Below are 18,948 nucleotides of genomic sequence, written 5' to 3' on the forward strand. Positions count from 1 at the left end.
TATGCAGCATCATTCTCTGATTACTCATGATTAAGTGCACAAACTTTCAATATGGCACATGAAAATTGAAGAAGAGTACACTTTGTTGAAATAAAGGATATCTAACTAATTACAGTATCTTCCCCTTACAATGAAATGCAAACAAAGTGACCAGCCTGTCAGTTTTCCATAAGACACTCAAGGAAGGTTTACATCTTGGCAAAAATGTTTCTTATTTCCTCTCAGTGAGTTAAAACTTCATGGAAAACCACAATTCATTTTTTCTTTCACCAATTACAGGGGCACGACTCTGAATATAGTTTTCTCTCATTTATTGATTTCATGGCATATTTCATGCAGGACGAAATTCAGCTTCCTGACATGGAATACCGCCGGAATTATTTCACGAAACTTACGTGGTGGTGTGCACGCCCCTGTCTTGACACTGACTTCATCTATGGCCATGAGAGAGTTACGGATAGAACCTACCGTTCCCTTGAAGGCAACCTGCAGTTAAAACAAATTTAGCGTTACACCATGTTAACGTAAGGGCACTGGTATATGTCAGATGTTGCAAACGCCTTTCACATTCCATCAAATAGATTAACCCTAAATGTGTTTTGTTCACAGTATGGTATGCACCCTGGAGTGCGTTCTTCCTCACAGATTGACACAGATGTCCGGAAAATAACTGTCAATTAATAAAGATTACCTTGATCAAGTTTGGATAGATTACTGAATGCTCATGGAAAAGCTTGGTACATTAAGCTTTGAATAGTGCCTGGACAAATGAAGGGTTAAGCAGGGTGTTTCTGCTAAATGTACTGTATAATTGAAGATCTTGACAACATCCTACATCACAGCCTAGACTCTAGGTATACACTGAAGGACTTGAAGGCATTAAGTGTAGAATGAGTGCAAGCAGAGTGTAGACAGAGGACATAAAAGAGTTAAAAGTGAGAGTTTGCAAGGTGTCAAATCTATATTGAGTTTACAGCAGAGCATAAATTGAGTGCATTCAGAGTGATGATTTTGTGTAAAGAGTGTGTTCATCAAGTGACTTCAGAGTGAAGAGTAAGGTTTGGAGAGGTGTAGAGCACTCAAGCACTCGGGTGTAGAGTATGTGTATTCTGAGTGTGCACACCTGGAAGCTGTTAGTGTCAGAGACACAGAGGCTGTCCTGCTGTCAGCCAACAAGTTTACCTAGTTATACGGAGGTGTATGACACTCAAGATTTGGTGTAACTGGGGTGTAGACTGAGTGTATTCTGAGTGTGCACACCTGGAAGATGCTGGTGTCTGGGACAGAGAGGTTGCCCTGCTTCCAGCCAAGAAGTTAATCTGGTTTGGGAAGGTACATATATAGCACTCAAGATTCAGTGTAACTGGAGTGTAGACTGAGTGTATTTTGAGTGTGCACACCTGGAAGCTGTTTGTGTCAGTTACAGAGAGGCTGGCAGCCAAAAAGTTTATCTAGTTTAGGTAGGTTTATGACACTCAAGATTCACTGTAACTGGGGTGTAGACTGAGTGTATTCTGAGTCTGCACACCTGATAGCTGTTGGTGTCAGTGACAGAGAGGCTGCCCTGCTGCCAGCCAACAAGTTTATCTGGCGGAGCCTGCCACAGTGCCTCGGAGTACTGCCCTCCTCTACGAGTGTGGACCGTGAGGGCACCCTCTGTGTCGTGGTAGTACCAGAAGCGCAGGCAGTGCGGTAGGGAGGTCAGGGAGTAAGTGGGGCTGTAGAGGTAGGCAAACTGACCGTCCTCCCGGTCAGTGTCCAGCCACATGTAGTAACCTGACACAAGAATAATTACCATGCAATATTATAAATCCTGTATGCAAACCAGGGGAATTTCAGCTTGTTTTACAAGTTGTACAAACTTAGTTGTAACTTTAATTATAATAAATGGTTTACTCAATAACTTGGACGTCTTGGTCTGTGTCTGTGATAAGTTTATTCCAGCTCCCATCCTCACTGAGAATCTTGGAAATACACTAGCTCACATAAATGTATGCACAGATACACAACTCAGCAGAATACTACCATGATAGGGTTGCAAATATTGATGAAAAAAAAAAACCCTGCAAAATTTGGTTAACTAGCTGATAAACTCACACGATAATATGTGTTCATAGAATAATATGTGTTCATACAGCACATCATGAGCATGAGGTGTAACATCCCTTGCAGTCAACATTCAGCAGGGCCATGGTAACTCTAGATACAGAGACTCCAACTCTCCCGTTTTCGACGGGAGATCTCCTGCCGAAAGCCCATTTTTTGCAAAATCTCCCGTTCTCCCGTTTGAGATTTGATTTCTCCCGCCCTGGCTCTGTGTCTCCCGGTGGAAAGGATTTCTTACTTTTTGCTATCGTATGTTGAAAAAATAAGCCTTAGATAGCACCAGAGAACAGCTAGAACCCTAGGAACTTCGCGCTTCGCACACATCAACTTGGAGTCTCCCGTTTACTAGGGGTTTCGGGCGGGAGAATCTCCCGATCAGAAGGTGCTTGGGGTTGGAGTCTCTGTAGATAGGATTACAGATGCTCTCTGGTTCTATCTAGGCTTATATTTTAATAAACATCACAAAACTAAAGGAGGACGGGAGAAAGCTGATTTTTAAGCGATAGAAAATACTTCCTAAGAGGGGGACACACAGTCAGAGTGGGAGAAATTTAGAATCACGCAGAAGAGCAGGAGATTTTGGCCTCAAAGTGTGAGATCTCTTGCTCAAGCAGAAGAGTTGGAGTCTGAGATCAGACCAGCTTACCTGAGTCTAAGCCAGTGGTCTTATCCAAGGGTATCTCTCTGTGCTCTCTGCCTCTGGCCCTGGACCAATCAAAATCATCCAAAGCCACTTCCTGGGTCCAGCCACAGGTGTCTGTCTCAAAGGAACACTCATCTGATGGGGGCAGCAAACATATTTTTATATTTTAAAAGAAATCACCTTATAATCATTTTTTTTCTAGAATTAAACATAACACTATCTTCCCTTTCACTAAACAGAGCTTTTGTGGCATACATTCATAAATTTCACATTTATTCATTAGACTCTCTTCAAAACTTATGAAATGATAGACAATATAATGTAAATGAGAATCTACGTAGACAGACTGAGAACTTATCAGTAAAATCATCAATTTTAGAGGAGGGGGTATTGTTTTTGTTTTCATTCAACAGGAAAGATTGTAAACACCATTACAGTATTCTGAGAGCTGAAAAGGCATATTTTTATGGAAAAACAGTATTTTCCATGAAACCTGCAGTACTTTTGGCTAAAAAGCAGTATAATATAGTGCAATAAGTAACAGTTGGCATCTGTATAGAAGCATGAGAAGTATCAGAGTTACCCAGTTCTGGGCAGGTTGACGTCGCATCGTATTCAATGTCATCAATTGCCATGTCACCCGACCACCCGTAACCACGCACTGCTTCAAAGGCAATCTGCAGTGGAGACAAAAGGGAAAAGTCAGCCAAAAAATAAAAATAAAAATGAATTGAAGATGTCTAACAATATTTCTCATAAGGAAAATGTGAGCTGCATGGTTCTTTCCACTACTAAAGTCTCCAACACTGGAGAAATGAAGCTATGAAAATATTGCTGTTGAATATAATGGCTATTTTTTTTTCAACAAAAAGCAAATCTGCAGTGAAGTTTATCAATATTGCCCCCAAGAATGCAAGTCACTATACATGTATGCTTCACAGATTTCTTTAGGATGTAAAAAAAAAAATGAGACAATTCAAAAATATACTGTGCAACATGAAATATATATTTTTTCCTCATTTTAAATAAGTTATCAATCAAAGATTATGTACATATGAGAGAAATTATCAGAATTTTTAAATTAAATTTGCATGCTTAACCCATTCTCTACAAGATTTGAAATCTCCACAGACAATGCACAGGCCCCAAAACATTACCATAGGTAATGGGTTAATGAAGATCTCCCTCCAATCCTACCTAGGGGATGATTTGGTTCTGAAGGTTTTTTCGCTGACTCACCTCGTACTTGTAGTCTACATGAAGAGTGATATGACGGTACAGCCACATGTTCTGCAGGGTTCCCTCTTGCTTCCATATCACTTCCTCTTCACCCAATGAATTGTACAAAGAGACCTAGAACACAAGCAGAGCACACAAAGTCATACATACTTCAGACCCTAGCAAATAATCATTATTACAATTCAGGTGAGTTTGCCACTTACATTCAAAAGTTCATCCTATTAAGCAAGAATGAGAATAAAGAATGTCCCAATTAGAAAGGTCAGGAATCAAGTCAAATGTAAAGCATAATAATTTCACATGCAAATAGAAGGAAACTGACCAGAAATGAATATAAGTTATTAGTGGAAAAATGAGCAAAGAAAATGGGATTCCATCGGGATTCAAACCCAAGACCTCCAGATGCTAGTCCGGTGCTCTACCGACTGAGCTATAAAAAGCCATAACGGTTAGTACAGTATTTGTCCCAGAAATCCTTAATTCTCAATGCTCAGATGGTCAGAAGCTATAGCAGTGTGTTTGTGTGTGACACACATGCACACACTTAAACCTGACATAAATCCGCAAGATAATTCCACTTGGGAATAAATGCGAGGGATCACAGAAGTGATGCAGCTTTTTTAGTATGTAACAAATGCAAACAGAAGGAAACTGACCAGAAATGAATTTGATTTTATATTAGTGGAAAATTCTTTGCTCATTTTTCCACTAATAGCATATTAATTTCAATACACAAGTCTTTCCACCATAGTATCCAAAGAGCTGATCATCAAAAAGTAGTCAGGGCTGTATATATAGCGTAATGAATTTTCAGACAGACTGACAGGTATTTAATTATCCGATAAAAAACATGTCAAATTATAATGAATCAGTACCATGTCTCAGTAAGCGTTGAAAATAAGACTTGAAAATGTTACTGTCATATTGTCCCATATAGAGTGATTTTCCTGTTTATCAAACATCTCAATGCATCAATTGTAAGTTATCATGTCTGATACATGTATGTTGTTATTTAAGTGTAACGCGCTATGTACCCTTTGGAAAAGGTGCTATACAAGTGGCACGATGTATGTACATATTGTACCTAGGGAAATCTGAACATTTTAATGCCATAGTGACAAAATTCTTTAACAAGATACTCTGAGAACCTTACCTTACTCTGAGAACCTTACCTTACTCTGAGAACCTTACCTTACTCTGAGAACCTTACCTTACTCTGAGAACCTTACCTTACTCTGAGAACCTTACCTTACTCTGAGAACCATACCTTACTCTGAGAACCTTACCTTACTCTGAGAACCTTACCTTACTCTGAGAACCTTACCTTACTCTGAGAACCTTACCTTACTCTGAGAACCTTACCTTACTCTGAGAACCTTACCTTACTCTGAGAACCTTACCTTACTCTGAGAACCTTACCTTACTCTGAGAACCTTACCTTACTCTGAGAACCTTACCTTACTCTGAGAACCTTACCTTCAGGGTGCCCATGGATTGGCCAAACATGTGGAGCCAGAAAGAGATGCAGGCGCCCTCTGGAGTTGAGGCAAGAGGAGAGGTCCGCACTCTGGCAGTGCTTCCCGCTGACCCCTGTGATGCCTCAAAATACATGTAAAAACCTGGGAAGAGAAGTCAAGTCAGTCACTCAGTGTCAATACTCAGTGTCAACACTCAGTGTCAACACTCAGTGTCAACACTCAGTGTCAACACTCAGTGTCAACACTCAGTGTCAACACTCAGTGTCAACACTCAGTGTCAACACTCAGTGTCAATACTCAGTGTCAATACTCGGTGTCAACACTCAGAACTACATTACCCTGATAGAAAACAGGAACAATACAGAAAGCATAGCAGCATGGGTTCATTTGAAACATAGACAAGGTAGCTGCCACACTAGGCTTCAGGGGAGTCATTTCTTACATTGTATTTGACTCTCTAGATTAGTCCTAGAGCACCTGAGTCTGACCATAATGCACCAAGTCTGGTCCGGGAGCAACTGAGTCTGATTTTAATGCATGTGAGTTTGACACTAGCATACCTGAATCTGGTCTTTGGTGTTAGTGCATGTGAGTTTGACCTTTGGTCTCAGGGCAATGTGAATCTGACCCCAGTGCACCTGAGTCTGGTCTTAGTGAATGTGAGTCTGACCCTTGTGCATTTGATTCTGGTCCTAGAGCACATGTGTCTGGTCTTAGTGCAATCAAGTCTGCCTTTAGTGCACCTGAGGCTGGTCTTGATTTAATCTACCAGCCAGATATTAAGGAACCAGACTCAGCTGGTCTGAGTGCACTTACACATTTGTACATGTACAATTGTACATCCTAGTTTGCTCCCTGAGTTTTGCGTCCCTTGATCTCCTTACTGCAGGCAGGTGGGACATGAATCAGAAATATGCAACACTCTGCCTACCTGGATGAATAGTTCATATCATCCAAGAAATATATAAGTTTTATTTGTTTTTGTTGTGTGTGTGTGTGTGTGTGTGTGTGTGCAGAATTGTGAAATGCAGTACAATCTCTGTAAAGCTCCACAAAGCAAGAAAGTGAAGCTTTTGAATACTCACCGCTTGCTGTAGTATGGTCACTAATAGGACCGGTGTTTGTAGAGGGGGTGGAGCCCATTCTCCTGATCCAATCGTAATTGTCATCGGTATCTTGCTTCCAACCACACATGTTATATTCAAAGTCACAGAAGACAGTGTCTTGGTTGTTAGGGTCTGCCTCGTCAGGGGAGACTACCACAGAGAGGAAATAAACAGAAAGATAACTGACTGCATATACACGGCTACCCAGCTCAGCGCAGACAAAACATAGGCCACTATGAATTTCCACTTACATATTAAATCAAAAGAGTAAGCTCTCAGTTTTGAAATAATATATAATTTATTAAAATTGAACAATCCTAGCCCATTCAAAAAGTGATTGAAATAGAAAGAGTTATGAGGTGCAGTTCCACTGGAAAGGGAGAAAAAAAATCCAAAGATTAGGTCCAATCATGTGTGCTATGCAGAGGCATCAATGAAAACATGTTCGATTTCCAAGTGAAAGCAGAGCCTGTCCAAAAAACTATGGTCCAGAAAAACTGCTAAAATCTCAATTTCTGTTGGACAAATGTTATCTCAAAATTTTGACAGTAGAAAAAAAAAAATCCTCTCCAATGTACATTAAAGTTTGTGAATTTCAGTCAGTTAACCCAAATGATAATACTTTGGCCAATTACAAAGTCTTAATCTGCAACTATTTTGATGGTTTTGAGCTGGGTGGTCACAGGTAAACAACTGCATATTCAGTATTAAAGGAAAGTGTCTGGTATGAACAATATTTTTTAGATGTGAGGGGTTGGTATTAAAGGGACTACTAAGTAGAACATCTTTAATTTTGATTACAAATATATTTTATTTCATACTTGTCAAGTTCACACTGCAATAAGAAAAACATATAGATTTGTGAATTCAAGTAGTTGTATTTCACAATCATGAGTTTACAGTCAATAAAATACCATAAAACTGCAAAACAAATTACACTGAATCTTACATGAATACCATGGGTTGCATTTGGCAGATACTTTGAGAGTATAGTATTTTGAAAATTAGAACAAGCTAGACAATTCTGGGAGTGGTTGAATTCATGATCAAGAAATACAATGAAGGAAAGGGTAGAATGTAGCATTTCTCCACTATTGAGTTGATAACATGCAACACACTTGTACCATGAGATGCAATATCTTAACTGTTGATTTACACATTGTTATTAGCAAAACTTGGCAGAAATAAAAACATGCAAAATACACAGTGTATACAATAACAAAATCTGAAATAAAACGTCTTAAAGAATGTTATGGTATGGTATAGTATAGTGCTAGACCAGAATGACTTGCATACACTTACAGGAGCAACTTTCATATTCCACAAGCATGTCATCTAGGGCTATGTCTCCATAGCTGTAATCCCCCAGTGAGGCAATGATTAGTACCTTGTGGTTATGGGAGAGCAAGGAGAAAAGATATATAAAGTGAAAAGTCACAGATACCAATGATGTTTCATATATACCTACTTCTAAAAAATATGTGAGATATGAGGGAAGAGAAAACTGGACACAGTTTTGAAAGTTTCATTGCTGTTACTTTTTCTACTCTTTAAGGGAAAAAAATCTCTCTACATACAGTATACATTGTACATGTATATTAACATTGAATAATGCAACAAGGAAAAGTAGAAATTACGCGGTGCGTAATATATGTCCCCGCCGGAAGTAGCATTTAGTAGCAAAATGTACAATATAGGTAAAAAGATGAAGGTCAAATGTCAAAGAAGTCAAAGGTCAAAATTCTATGTAGAAGTTTTGAAGCCCTCACCTAGTGCCATCACATAAAGCAAACGGAATCGAAATCGGGTTAGAAATGGCGAAGGAGTAGCATTTTGTAGCCAATGTACAATATAGGTAAAAAAATCAAGGTCAAAGGTCAAAGAAGTCAAAGGTCAAAATTCTGTGTAGAAGTTTTGAAGCCCTCACCTAGTGCCATCACTTAAAGCAAACGGAATTGAAATCGGGTTACAAATGGCAAAGGAGTAGCATTTTGTAGCAAAATGTACAATATAGGTCAAAAATCAAGGTCAAAGGTCAAAGAAGTCAAAGGTCAAAATTCTGTGTAGAAGTTTTGAAGCCCTCACCTAGTGCCATCACATAAAGCAAACGGAATCAAAATCGGGTAAGAAATGGCGAAGGAGTAGCATTTTGTAGCCAATGTACAATATAGGTCAAAAATCAAGGTCAAAGGTCAAAGAAGTCAAAGGTCAAAATTCTGTGTAGAAGTTTTGAAGCCCTCACCTAGTGCCATCACTTAAAGCAAACGGAATTGAAATCGGGTTAGAAATGGCGAAGGAGTAGCATTTTGTAGCAAAATGTACAATATAGGTCAAAAATCAAGGTCAAAGGTCAAAGAAGTCAAAGGTCAAAATTCTGTGTAGAAGTTTTGAAGCCCTCACCTAGTGCCATCATATAAAGCAAACGGAATCAAAATCGGGTTAGAAATGGCGAAGGAGTAGCATTTTGAAGCAAAATGTACAATATAGGTCAAAGGTCAAGGTCAAAGGTCACAACTGAAATTCTGTATAGAAGTTTCAAAGCTCCCATGTAGTGCTATCATATAAAGCAAACAGAATCAAAATCAGGTTAGAAATGGCGAAGGAGTAGCATTTTGAACATTTTGATCACACACGGACGCACACACGGACGGACACACGGACGGACACACGGACACACGGACGGACACACACACGTACGGAGCCCGTTTCATAGTCCCCTGCTCGAACTCGTTCGGCGGGGACAATAAAACTGCAAACCAGCATAAGTTGTTGAAAATGTAAGAACTTTGATATTTGTTTAAACAGACTTAATAGTAATTAAAGGACAAGTTCACCTTCACAGACAAGTGGGTTTAGTGAATGCAGCAATATTAGTAGAACACATCATTGAGAGTTTTAGGAAATTCGGACAATTCGTTCAAAAGTTATGAATTTTTGAAGTTTCTGCTTACTCAAGGCTGGATGAGAAGACTACTATAGCTTGTGATGTCACATGAGTACAATGATATAAAGAAAGAATAAAGAAAATTCAACATATTTTCACTTTTCTCGCATAAGAAAAGAACACTTGACTTCTCTCTTTCAGAAGGCAGGTGGAACAATATTACCCTTAACATATGTCAGTAGCAAGTCGAAGAAATGTGCACTTTATTCAAAAAGTAAAATTATGTGAAATTCTCTTTTATTTTCTTTATATGGTTGTACGCATATGACATCATACACTGTAGTAGTCTTCTCATCCAGCAGTGACTACACAGATACTTTGAAAATTCATAACTTTTTAACGGATTGTCTGAATTTCCCCAAACTTTCGCTGATGTGTTCCACTAATATAGCTGTATTCACTCAATCCACATGTATATGAAGGTGGACTTGTCCTTTAAATGCTTTTAATACTTCTTGATTCTCACGTTGGATGTTTGATTTTTATCAACCTTCTGGGAGTAAAAGGACCAATCTGGAACCTGCTTGAATGGAACTAATCTTCACAGGTGATTCTGACAGAGCTGAGTTTATCTGGAACTATGTATACAATCAATATGTCTGCCTTTTTGAATTACAAAATTGACAAGTCTACAGTCCCAACAAGTTGTGACAGAATAGTTGACATACACATACACGTAGGGTAAGAAGTATTTCTTTTTTCTTCTTTTTTTTTTGGTGATATTCCTGCATCGTACACTTACCAGTACTTCCTCTCCTTCTGGTGGTATTGTAATCTGGAAATGGCAAATAGATTTATAAATATTAACACATTTTGCACTCAACTTTTGAAATTGAGTAAAACAAAAAAACAAAAAATAAATGTCTTACAATATGCACATACTTGATACACTCACACACATGCCACATGATACCATATCTTTCATAGAGCTTTCACAATTTTTTAGAATATTATTCAAAAAATAATATTTCAATCGTAATCTTGAAACTTATAAAAAAACAATAATAATAATGTACCAACATAATTTTTTTTATATGTATACCAAGATATTACATATCAAATGGGCATATTCAATTGCAGTACAGAAGAGCAAAAGCCAAAGCATAGTCAATGGAAAATCACACATGGGTCATCATGAATCTTTAACAGTATCCATAGCAATGAATGAATGGTTCCAGTTGAGAAAATCCTTGTTTCCTTGTCTCAACCTCAATGTCATATTTCAAAATTTAAGTTATAAGGCAAAATATCTTTTAATATCCAAATCAAGGTTTCTTACTATGCAGCTGCACTAACAGCTAAAAGCCAGTCAGTCAACAATAGGATCAAACATTGGAAAGACTACTGCAGGTCTTTTTTCCCCTGTCTCCAGTCTTATCCCAGGCTAGTTCATGTTTTTATTTTCAGATGGTTGACTTCAAATGAATACGCACAAAGGGTCACTGCAAAATTTTTGTTAAGATTGTAACTCTCTTTGTCACAAAAAAAAAGGAAAATAAAAATTTTCTGCATAATGGAAACTATCAATAATGGTAATGCTGCTGCTGATGATGATGATAGTGATAATAATGATAACAAAATAATCAGAATAACAATAACTTTCATAATTATTATAATAATAACAAAGTAATTAATGATTATCATACTTTATTCATTCTTGAAGAGAGACTAGATTGATACTCACATTACCAGAGAAATAGTCCGCTAAGCCAACCTTGCCGGGCAGCCAGGTATCCTCATTAGGGATCTGGAGACCAGTCATCCGCCATCCGTAGGCCTGCCTACCAGTGGTGAAGTCCTCAAATACGAAGCTGAGCTCGCCGATGGCGGAGCCATACATGTGGTACCAGAATGTGAGACAGACATTGGGATCCGTGACATGGAGAGGGGCTGAATAGAGGACAGCTGTGTAGCCTGGTGATACATAGTTACTCTCAAAGTAAATGTAGAACCCTGGAGGAGATAGGGGAAAGTTTTATATATAGGAGATTTTTACAAACCAGTGGCTAAAAATGTAATTGCATTCCAAGGAGATGCCATGAGTACCCTCTCCAACTCTTGCTGAGTACATTGCCAACTCAGGATCCTACATTGAAAGTGTCACTGTGGACATGCTTTCAGGGTGCTATACAAATCACAATATTGTTTTCCTATTTGCTAAATTCAAGGAACGTTCAAGCAGAGAATGATAAATCAAAAGATTCCCAACTCACCAGCTGTGGTTCCAAGAGTGTGGTCCACAGTCGGCCCAGTCCCTCCAGTGGCCGTCCCTCCCGCTAGACGCACCCAGTCTGCGTAGTCACCCGTCGGAGCGTTCTCCCACAGACAGAAACCACTTTCAAAGTTGCAGTCAACTACAAGATACACATGAGATAAATCCATGTTGTCTTGTGATGAGACTACCACAAAATATCTTACAGTGAGCTTGAAAGGAGGCTACAGGGACTCTAGCTCTATTTTGCAGAAAACCCCATTCAATTTGGTTAAAGCAGTCACAGAGAAATGTGGATTGTTGTAAAGCATGTCATGAGTCTGATTCTTCCAAGTTTAGCACTTCGATGATCTTGTGTGTGAATAACAGGCAGAACTTGGACGGAAGAGATTCCCGACATCCTCTACGAAATTCCTCATTTTTCTTTGACCACTGAAGCAAATCAAGTGGGGTTTTCTATAAGATGTGGGCAATGAGTTATAGTTTCATACCCTGAATCTGTATTTAGATTGATTCACTATTTTTAAAGATATCATTGCGAGGGCCCTGTTGCAATTTTTTTTGGGACATACTGTATAATTACATATTACATGTATGTTTGTTTTCATTTTCATTTTCCAACTGACAAGGTACATGTACAGTAGCTGGATAGCCCAAATTTAGCTGCACTAGCCTGTCTTCCATGGGGTCCAGTTTAAATACTTCACTGTGTTAATATGCACAATGCTCTTTGCAATGAATGAATGAAGGGGGATATTTTACACGCTTGCATTATAACTCTCTCAGTTCTTATTCTCCTCCAACCTCTTCTTCATCTTCTTCTCCATCTTTCCATTTTCAAACTAATCATCATTATGTTTATCAATACTGGGTGCCAAACATGTATGGACATAGAGCGATCTAGGAGTGTTTTAACCCGTTGAGGACAGACAGATTTTGCTACAACACACATTTCCCATAGACACCTGCCCGAGTGTACTCGGGACTCGTCCTCAACGGGTTAAGAGGCTGAATGGACATGTTATGGAGATGTGGTACTCACGTTGATTAGGGCAGGATCCAGCCAACATAGTGACGTCATCAATTGCTATATCACTCAGTTCGGTGGGTCCTACAACACCTTCAAAGACCAGTCGGTATTCCTGGGTTGCAGAAACCTCTGCCATCATCCCGTACCAGTTGTTGAAGTGGTCACCACTTGTGGTAGCAACTTGTGTCATTGTCCCTCCAATTTCATACTGGTCCAGAGCAAATGAATATTTTCAAGACTTCTTTAAGATCTCTTACATATATATACTTCAATTACAATACAAATATATTTTACATTGAATACACTCAGACATCTGTGCATAGCATGTAAATATACAGACATCATAATATACAATAGTTAAAATACAATGGATCATTTTGCATACCACACACTTTATGAAATAAAGTGTGTGGTATGCCTTCTCTGTTAGTCTGTATATACAGGGCTCGACCCTAACGGTGGCCCGGTGGCCCGGGGCCACCAAAAATGAAAGTCGGGCCACCAAACTTCCAAATAGGGCAAATTTGGTGGCCCCCAAATTTTGTGAAAAGTATGTCAATAAATTCGTAACTTTTTGCGCCGGAAATTAGCATTTAATTTGTTTAAAGGACGGATGAAAAGGACTGAATGTGTCCTGAGAGTGAGTGTTGCAAGTTTGTTGAAGTTTATTTATGAATAGATATGTCCAACTTCTAATTCTTACTATCATAAAACTTAGATATTTGACTCATTAAAAAAAGGACTTTTAATGTTTTTTATTGGTTTTTTTTTCGGGACACCAAATTTTTCTCTTGGGCCACCAAAAATTTGAAATTTTAGGATTTTGGTGGCCCCATCGGGCCACCAAACAAAAAAGTTAGTGTCGAGCCATGGTATATACATTATGCACATGTCTGAGTGCATCATAAGGACTTGCAAGCATCAGGTAACTATGGAATAGTTATCCAATGAGACACAGCCACACAGCCTAGACTAGATTAAATAATTCCTACTGACATACCAAAGAATTGTGCATCATCTGTTTTATAGAATAGTGGACAAATCTGTGCCAAAAACCCATTTTTTCAGTCGATGCAAATCTACTGGATACATGGCAAGCCATCTCTTGCAAAGTGCACAGACTCTTGCTACAGGTGTGTGATGACAAGTTTACAGTGTGCTATCATCAGTCATTTAAATGATTACTGTATCAAACAAATAGCCAGTAAAAATAAACATATAATGCATATCTCATATCAAAGAATGTAATATTCATTGTTACTATTGTTCATATTTTGTATATTCAACAGTACTTAGCAGTGATCTAACTACCATGGTAGTTCAATTTTTTTACATTGGCTCTTTCTATCACTAACTCACATTTTAGAACTATTTTGAAGCACTAAAGCTAGGTTTTTGTTTCATTTGCAACTGGAAAATAATGCCTTTAACTCTCCAGTAATAAAATCATCTGTCATATATTAGTGGCTAGAGATGACTCAATATCATATATTCATAATAATGTAAACTAACAATTTGCATCACTTTATTTCCTTGTCAGTGTTTCTTGACACGAAATGGAAAAGGGAAAATTCTGCACATCAAAACATCCCATGTTTATGGTAGTTTAGAGTACAGCAGTAAAGACGGGATTAGTATTTTAAATAGCACTTCTTTTTCTGCCTTATTGACTGTTTATGACAACTATACGTTACCATGGTGACGAGTAGGCATAACTTACATAGATGTTGAGAGTGCCCATGCCCTGGCCGTACATGTGGAAGTAGAACTTCCAGCACTGGCTACCGCTGTCATCAGGGGCAGTAGGGGGAGAGAGAAGCTGAGCCTTCTCTCCCTCGCTGTGCAAAGAGGCCTCAATGTACATGAAGTATCCTAGTGGGATTGAACACAACAATCACTGATTATTTACATAACAATTCGTCATCATTTAAACTGATAGTTCTAATAATAGTAACAATGGTAATGACTAAACAGTGGACCCCAATTATAACGAAGTCCTCAGGACTGGCAGTTTTCTTTCGTTGTATCGAAATTTCCTTATAACCGAACAAATAAAGAGTCAAAATATATAATAGTAGATGATGTTGTGGCCTGAATTTTTACATTGTTGTAACTCAAATTTCGTTATAACAGCAGGAGTGCACTGTACAACAAATTAAAACTGAAGATACAGATGATGATAATAACACTTGCAGTTGTGAAAAAATAATACATACATTGCCAGTAGCAATATCTATCCCATAACACCTTGGCAGTGTACCTTCATGGCTGTGTACATTCTTAGTAATTAACAAAATTCTATGATCAGCAAATGACTGTACGGACTAAAATACATGTACTCGTAAATATATCCATACTAGAGGGGGTCAGTGCCTAAACGATGCATTAGTCTGAACATATTATTCAGAGTTTCTGCAAATTCTTTAAAAATATTCAAAACAATTCCAATGGCAACATTAACTCGAAATGTCACTATGGCATCTGGTATGCCTCAGCCATAATGCATGATTCTCCTAATAGGTCTATAGTACATGTGGACAATGTGTGATTACATTTTCACAAAATTGGCAAAATATCAAAATGACAAGTTTGTCATAAATGTGTTGAATGTTCACCTTCCTTGACCTAGGTATAAGTGGATGAATAGGAGAGCATGTATTTGGGGATTTAAGGACTTTAACTTGACTTTGACCCATTCATAAGTTTATGCATTGAGTAATTTTTAAGGTATGGAGAAAAAACGCAATTTCTGTATTGAGTAGTAAATTGTTACCATTTTCATCTGACCTTTGACCCTAACATTCATAAGATAATCACTGTCAGGCAGAACATGCAAAAATATATATGTAAGTTTCAAGATAACTTGAGTCACTTTCGAGGTATGGAGGAAAAAGTTAGTTCAGTACTTTCAATTGATCTTTGACCTCCTGACCTTAAAGGCAAAAAAAAAGAAAAAAAAAGAAGAAAAAAAAAAAAAAAGTTTCCCAGAGAATCTCTATTGGGTTATACATGCATACACCAGGAAAAAAAAGTAATAACAATCCTGCTGGCATTGCATAAATATGAGAGAAATAGTAAAATTTTGAAGTGTTGCCCTTGACCTTTGACCCCTGCCAGTCAGTACATGTATATACTAGTATACTATGTTCCATGAAGATACCTTGAACAATTTCCAAGGTACCGCTACCAAGAAAAAAGTGCAATTTTAATATTTTTACTTGACCTTTTTACTTTTGACCTTTGACCTCATGACCCCAAACTTTCACCATAGAATCTTAATTGGGTAATACAGTACATGTATACAGTAGGTTTCAAGAAAATAATAATAATAATAATAATTGTTTTGGATATAAACTCCAAATTTTATTGTCCGAAAATGGAAATTCTTTTTTGCCCAATTGATCGTAGGCCCGGCAGCCACTGAGCAGCGCCAGATCGACGTTGCTCTAACCTTTTCAACTGTTGAACGGCAAACAAGGTAGCAGCAACTCCCATCTTTTAACGTCTTTTGGTATGACGCGGCCGGGGTTCGAACCCAACACCTCCCGATTGTGAGGTAGCCGCTCTACTTACTGAGCCAACACATCGTTAAATATCTTCAGGCAATGCATAGATATGGTGGAAATAGTGAAAGTTTACATATTTACCTTGACCTTTTGACCTTTGACCTTGAGCATTTGCACCCAAAAGTTGATAGGCACAACTTCAATCCCTAATACACATGTACATGCCAAGTTTCAATTGGATACCTCAAAAGGTTTTTTCATGACGTTGTCCACAAAATTCATTACGGACGGACGGAAGGAAGGACGGACGGACGGACAACCCGAAAACATAATGCCTCCGGCACCACTATGTGGCGGAGGCATAAAAAACAAGAGGAAATTGTCATCGTTTTCCTGCAATATCAATCAACTTACAATTATACCACAAAGAAAAGATGGTTATTATTACTGACTTAGAATTAAAATGAGTGAAAATGAACATACAAATCTTAATTAAGCAAATTTCAGCATAACCATTTTCCACAATCATTTGTATAGATGTAATTTTTCCCATGGTTTTCTACAATTCAAAAGAAGTTTCCAAATATTCATAACTTCTCTAGCTCTTCCAAGACCATGGAAGCACCATAAAGCATCTCTACGGGGATTCAGTCATTACCCACACCCTGGTGGGGATTTCACATCTACCAAAGATATTAGCCACTGACCGCTAGGGGAATCGTAGGTGTGGTCAAGGGTGGGTCCAGTGCCCTCCGTCGTGGTGCCGCCGGCTCCCCTTGACCAGTCAAAGTCATCTAAAGACGGCTCCTGCGTGTAGCCACAAATGCTGCTCAGCTGAAAGTTGCATTCTTGGGTGGCTGCAGTACATCAGAGGCGGAACACGGTGTCAACATACAAATAAAAGTCTAATACCATATATGCCATCTATTTCGCAGGGTACCATTTTTCGCAAGTTCAGCAAGTCAGGTGCTACTTGCAAACTTTACGAACACAGAAGTAAAAATTGACTCTTGAATGGAAGGAAGCATTGGTATATATTCTAAAATACTGAGAAATAAGAGAATTCATCAAATTAAATTGCAGTGCACATTCACCTACTCTTCCTCCCTTCCCTCTCCCTCTCTTTCTTTTCTGAAAAATACAACATCTAGTATTGTGAGATTACAGAATAATGACTAATGTTACTCTGTAACAGTGGTATATTATGTCTTGTGAATATCCTGTTTTTTTATTGTTATTATATGTGTATCATCATGTATGTGTCCCTTGGCAATGAAAGTGCAATGAACTTTGTCTGATGTAAGTCAATACATATATATGGAAAAAACATCCTCATGCAGACAAATTTCATCACTAGGGGATAGGCACAAAAATTTAGTTTCAACCAACCTTTATATTTGTAAGCTCTGGATACAAATTATCACCTATCTATACAGTACTCCAGGAATCCCAAAGTATCACCAGACAGACAGCAAAGGTGAGACAAGCATCATTGGTGATCTATCACTTGAAGTCTACTCCCACTTCGTCTACTACGCATTTAGTCTCAACCCACATGGTCTAATCCCATTTTGTCTACAATCAGTTCGTGTAAGGATCATTTAGCCCAATTACCACTTAGCCTCATTACCACTTGGTCTACTTCCAGATGGGCTATGCCCACTTCGCCTAATACCCATAGTTTATTAGACAAAATGGGAAAAAAATCCAAGGAGACAAAGCTGCAATTAGACCACCTGGTCATTAGACAAAACGATAAGTAGCCAAACAGGGCATTAGACAATGTGAGAAGTAGACCAAATGGGCATTAGACGAAATTGATAGTAGACCAAGTGAGCTTAGCTGTAGTGGTGTTAGACAAACTGGGAAGTAGACCATCTGATAGTAGACCAAGTGGCAATACACTGCATCTTTGGCTTGAGAATCTACACTAGTGGACAAAGCCAGCCAGGGAAATAATAACGGTCAGTTGAAGCTCTGATTTTTGGTAGTAGAGTAACATGCTGAGCTTACCTGGACATGCACCCTCTGTAAGGTCAAGGTCATCAATAGAGATGTCACTGGTGTATGATGTCCCTCTGACCGCTTCATACACCACCTGGCCGGGGGGGGGGGGGGGGGGGGGGGGGGGGGGGGGAACAGTGGAAAGAAACTTATACCACAACTGACCTTTCTAAACAGAAAGGAATGGCTATGAGAAAAAGAATGGGAAAAAAGAGCAGCATTTATGGAGCTAACTTTACTGGGGATTTCTTTCCAAACATTGCTATCTTCCCACAATATACTTTGTGTTAGAATTTATCATCATGTCATTTTGAAGTGTGATACAAGAAATGGCTGGAAACAAGGCAATCAGTACTAAAATCCGCATTTACTACAGAGATTTTTTTTTCAATGTGAATGCCTGATGTTGGGAGGGAAATACAACACACTGCAATCGTGCCACAATTGATACTAACATTAACATAGGCCTATGCAGCGCAAATACAAAATGTATGTAACACGTTTTATGACAACACAACCAAAGTGAAAAATATGTGTGCAAAACTTAATGCAATAATTGTTAGTGAGCTAGGCATCATTGCTTAGTTTGAGTAGTATATCGTCACTGGGGTGACAAGACCTTGTATCTCAAATTTTGGTGAAAACGATTTTTTTTTTTTTATTAATGGTCAGATAATTGG

The 18,948-nt window shown here is 38.5% G+C and overlaps 1 protein-coding gene across 1 annotated transcript in view; it reads right to left on the reverse strand.

Annotated features, from left to right (window-relative positions):
* Positions 1 to 11,356, reverse strand: part of LOC139737716 (MAM and LDL-receptor class A domain-containing protein 1-like) — a 36,239-nt gene extending 24,883 nt beyond the window's left edge. The window contains exons 1-10 of the mRNA XM_071648390.1: positions 11,201 to 11,356; positions 10,259 to 10,291; positions 7,875 to 7,959; positions 6,552 to 6,722; positions 5,465 to 5,607; positions 3,989 to 4,102; positions 3,333 to 3,426; positions 2,753 to 2,884; positions 1,529 to 1,776; positions 396 to 486 (exon numbers count right to left, since the gene is read on the reverse strand). Coding sequence (XP_071504491.1) covers positions 396 to 486; positions 1,529 to 1,776; positions 2,753 to 2,884; positions 3,333 to 3,426; positions 3,989 to 4,102; positions 5,465 to 5,607; positions 6,552 to 6,722; positions 7,875 to 7,959; positions 10,259 to 10,291; positions 11,201 to 11,356 — 1,267 coding nt within the window. The remainder of the gene's footprint in view (positions 1 to 395; positions 487 to 1,528; positions 1,777 to 2,752; positions 2,885 to 3,332; positions 3,427 to 3,988; positions 4,103 to 5,464; positions 5,608 to 6,551; positions 6,723 to 7,874; positions 7,960 to 10,258; positions 10,292 to 11,200) is intronic.
* Positions 11,357 to 18,948: the final 7,592 nt, after the last annotated feature.

Source organism: Diadema antillarum, unplaced genomic scaffold (genome assembly GCF_040938485.1).
Source record: "Diadema antillarum isolate AM-2024a unplaced genomic scaffold, OU_Dant_1.0 seq00000701_RagTag, whole genome shotgun sequence".
In the NCBI taxonomy this organism is placed as follows: domain Eukaryota; kingdom Metazoa; phylum Echinodermata; class Echinoidea; order Diadematoida; family Diadematidae; genus Diadema; species Diadema antillarum.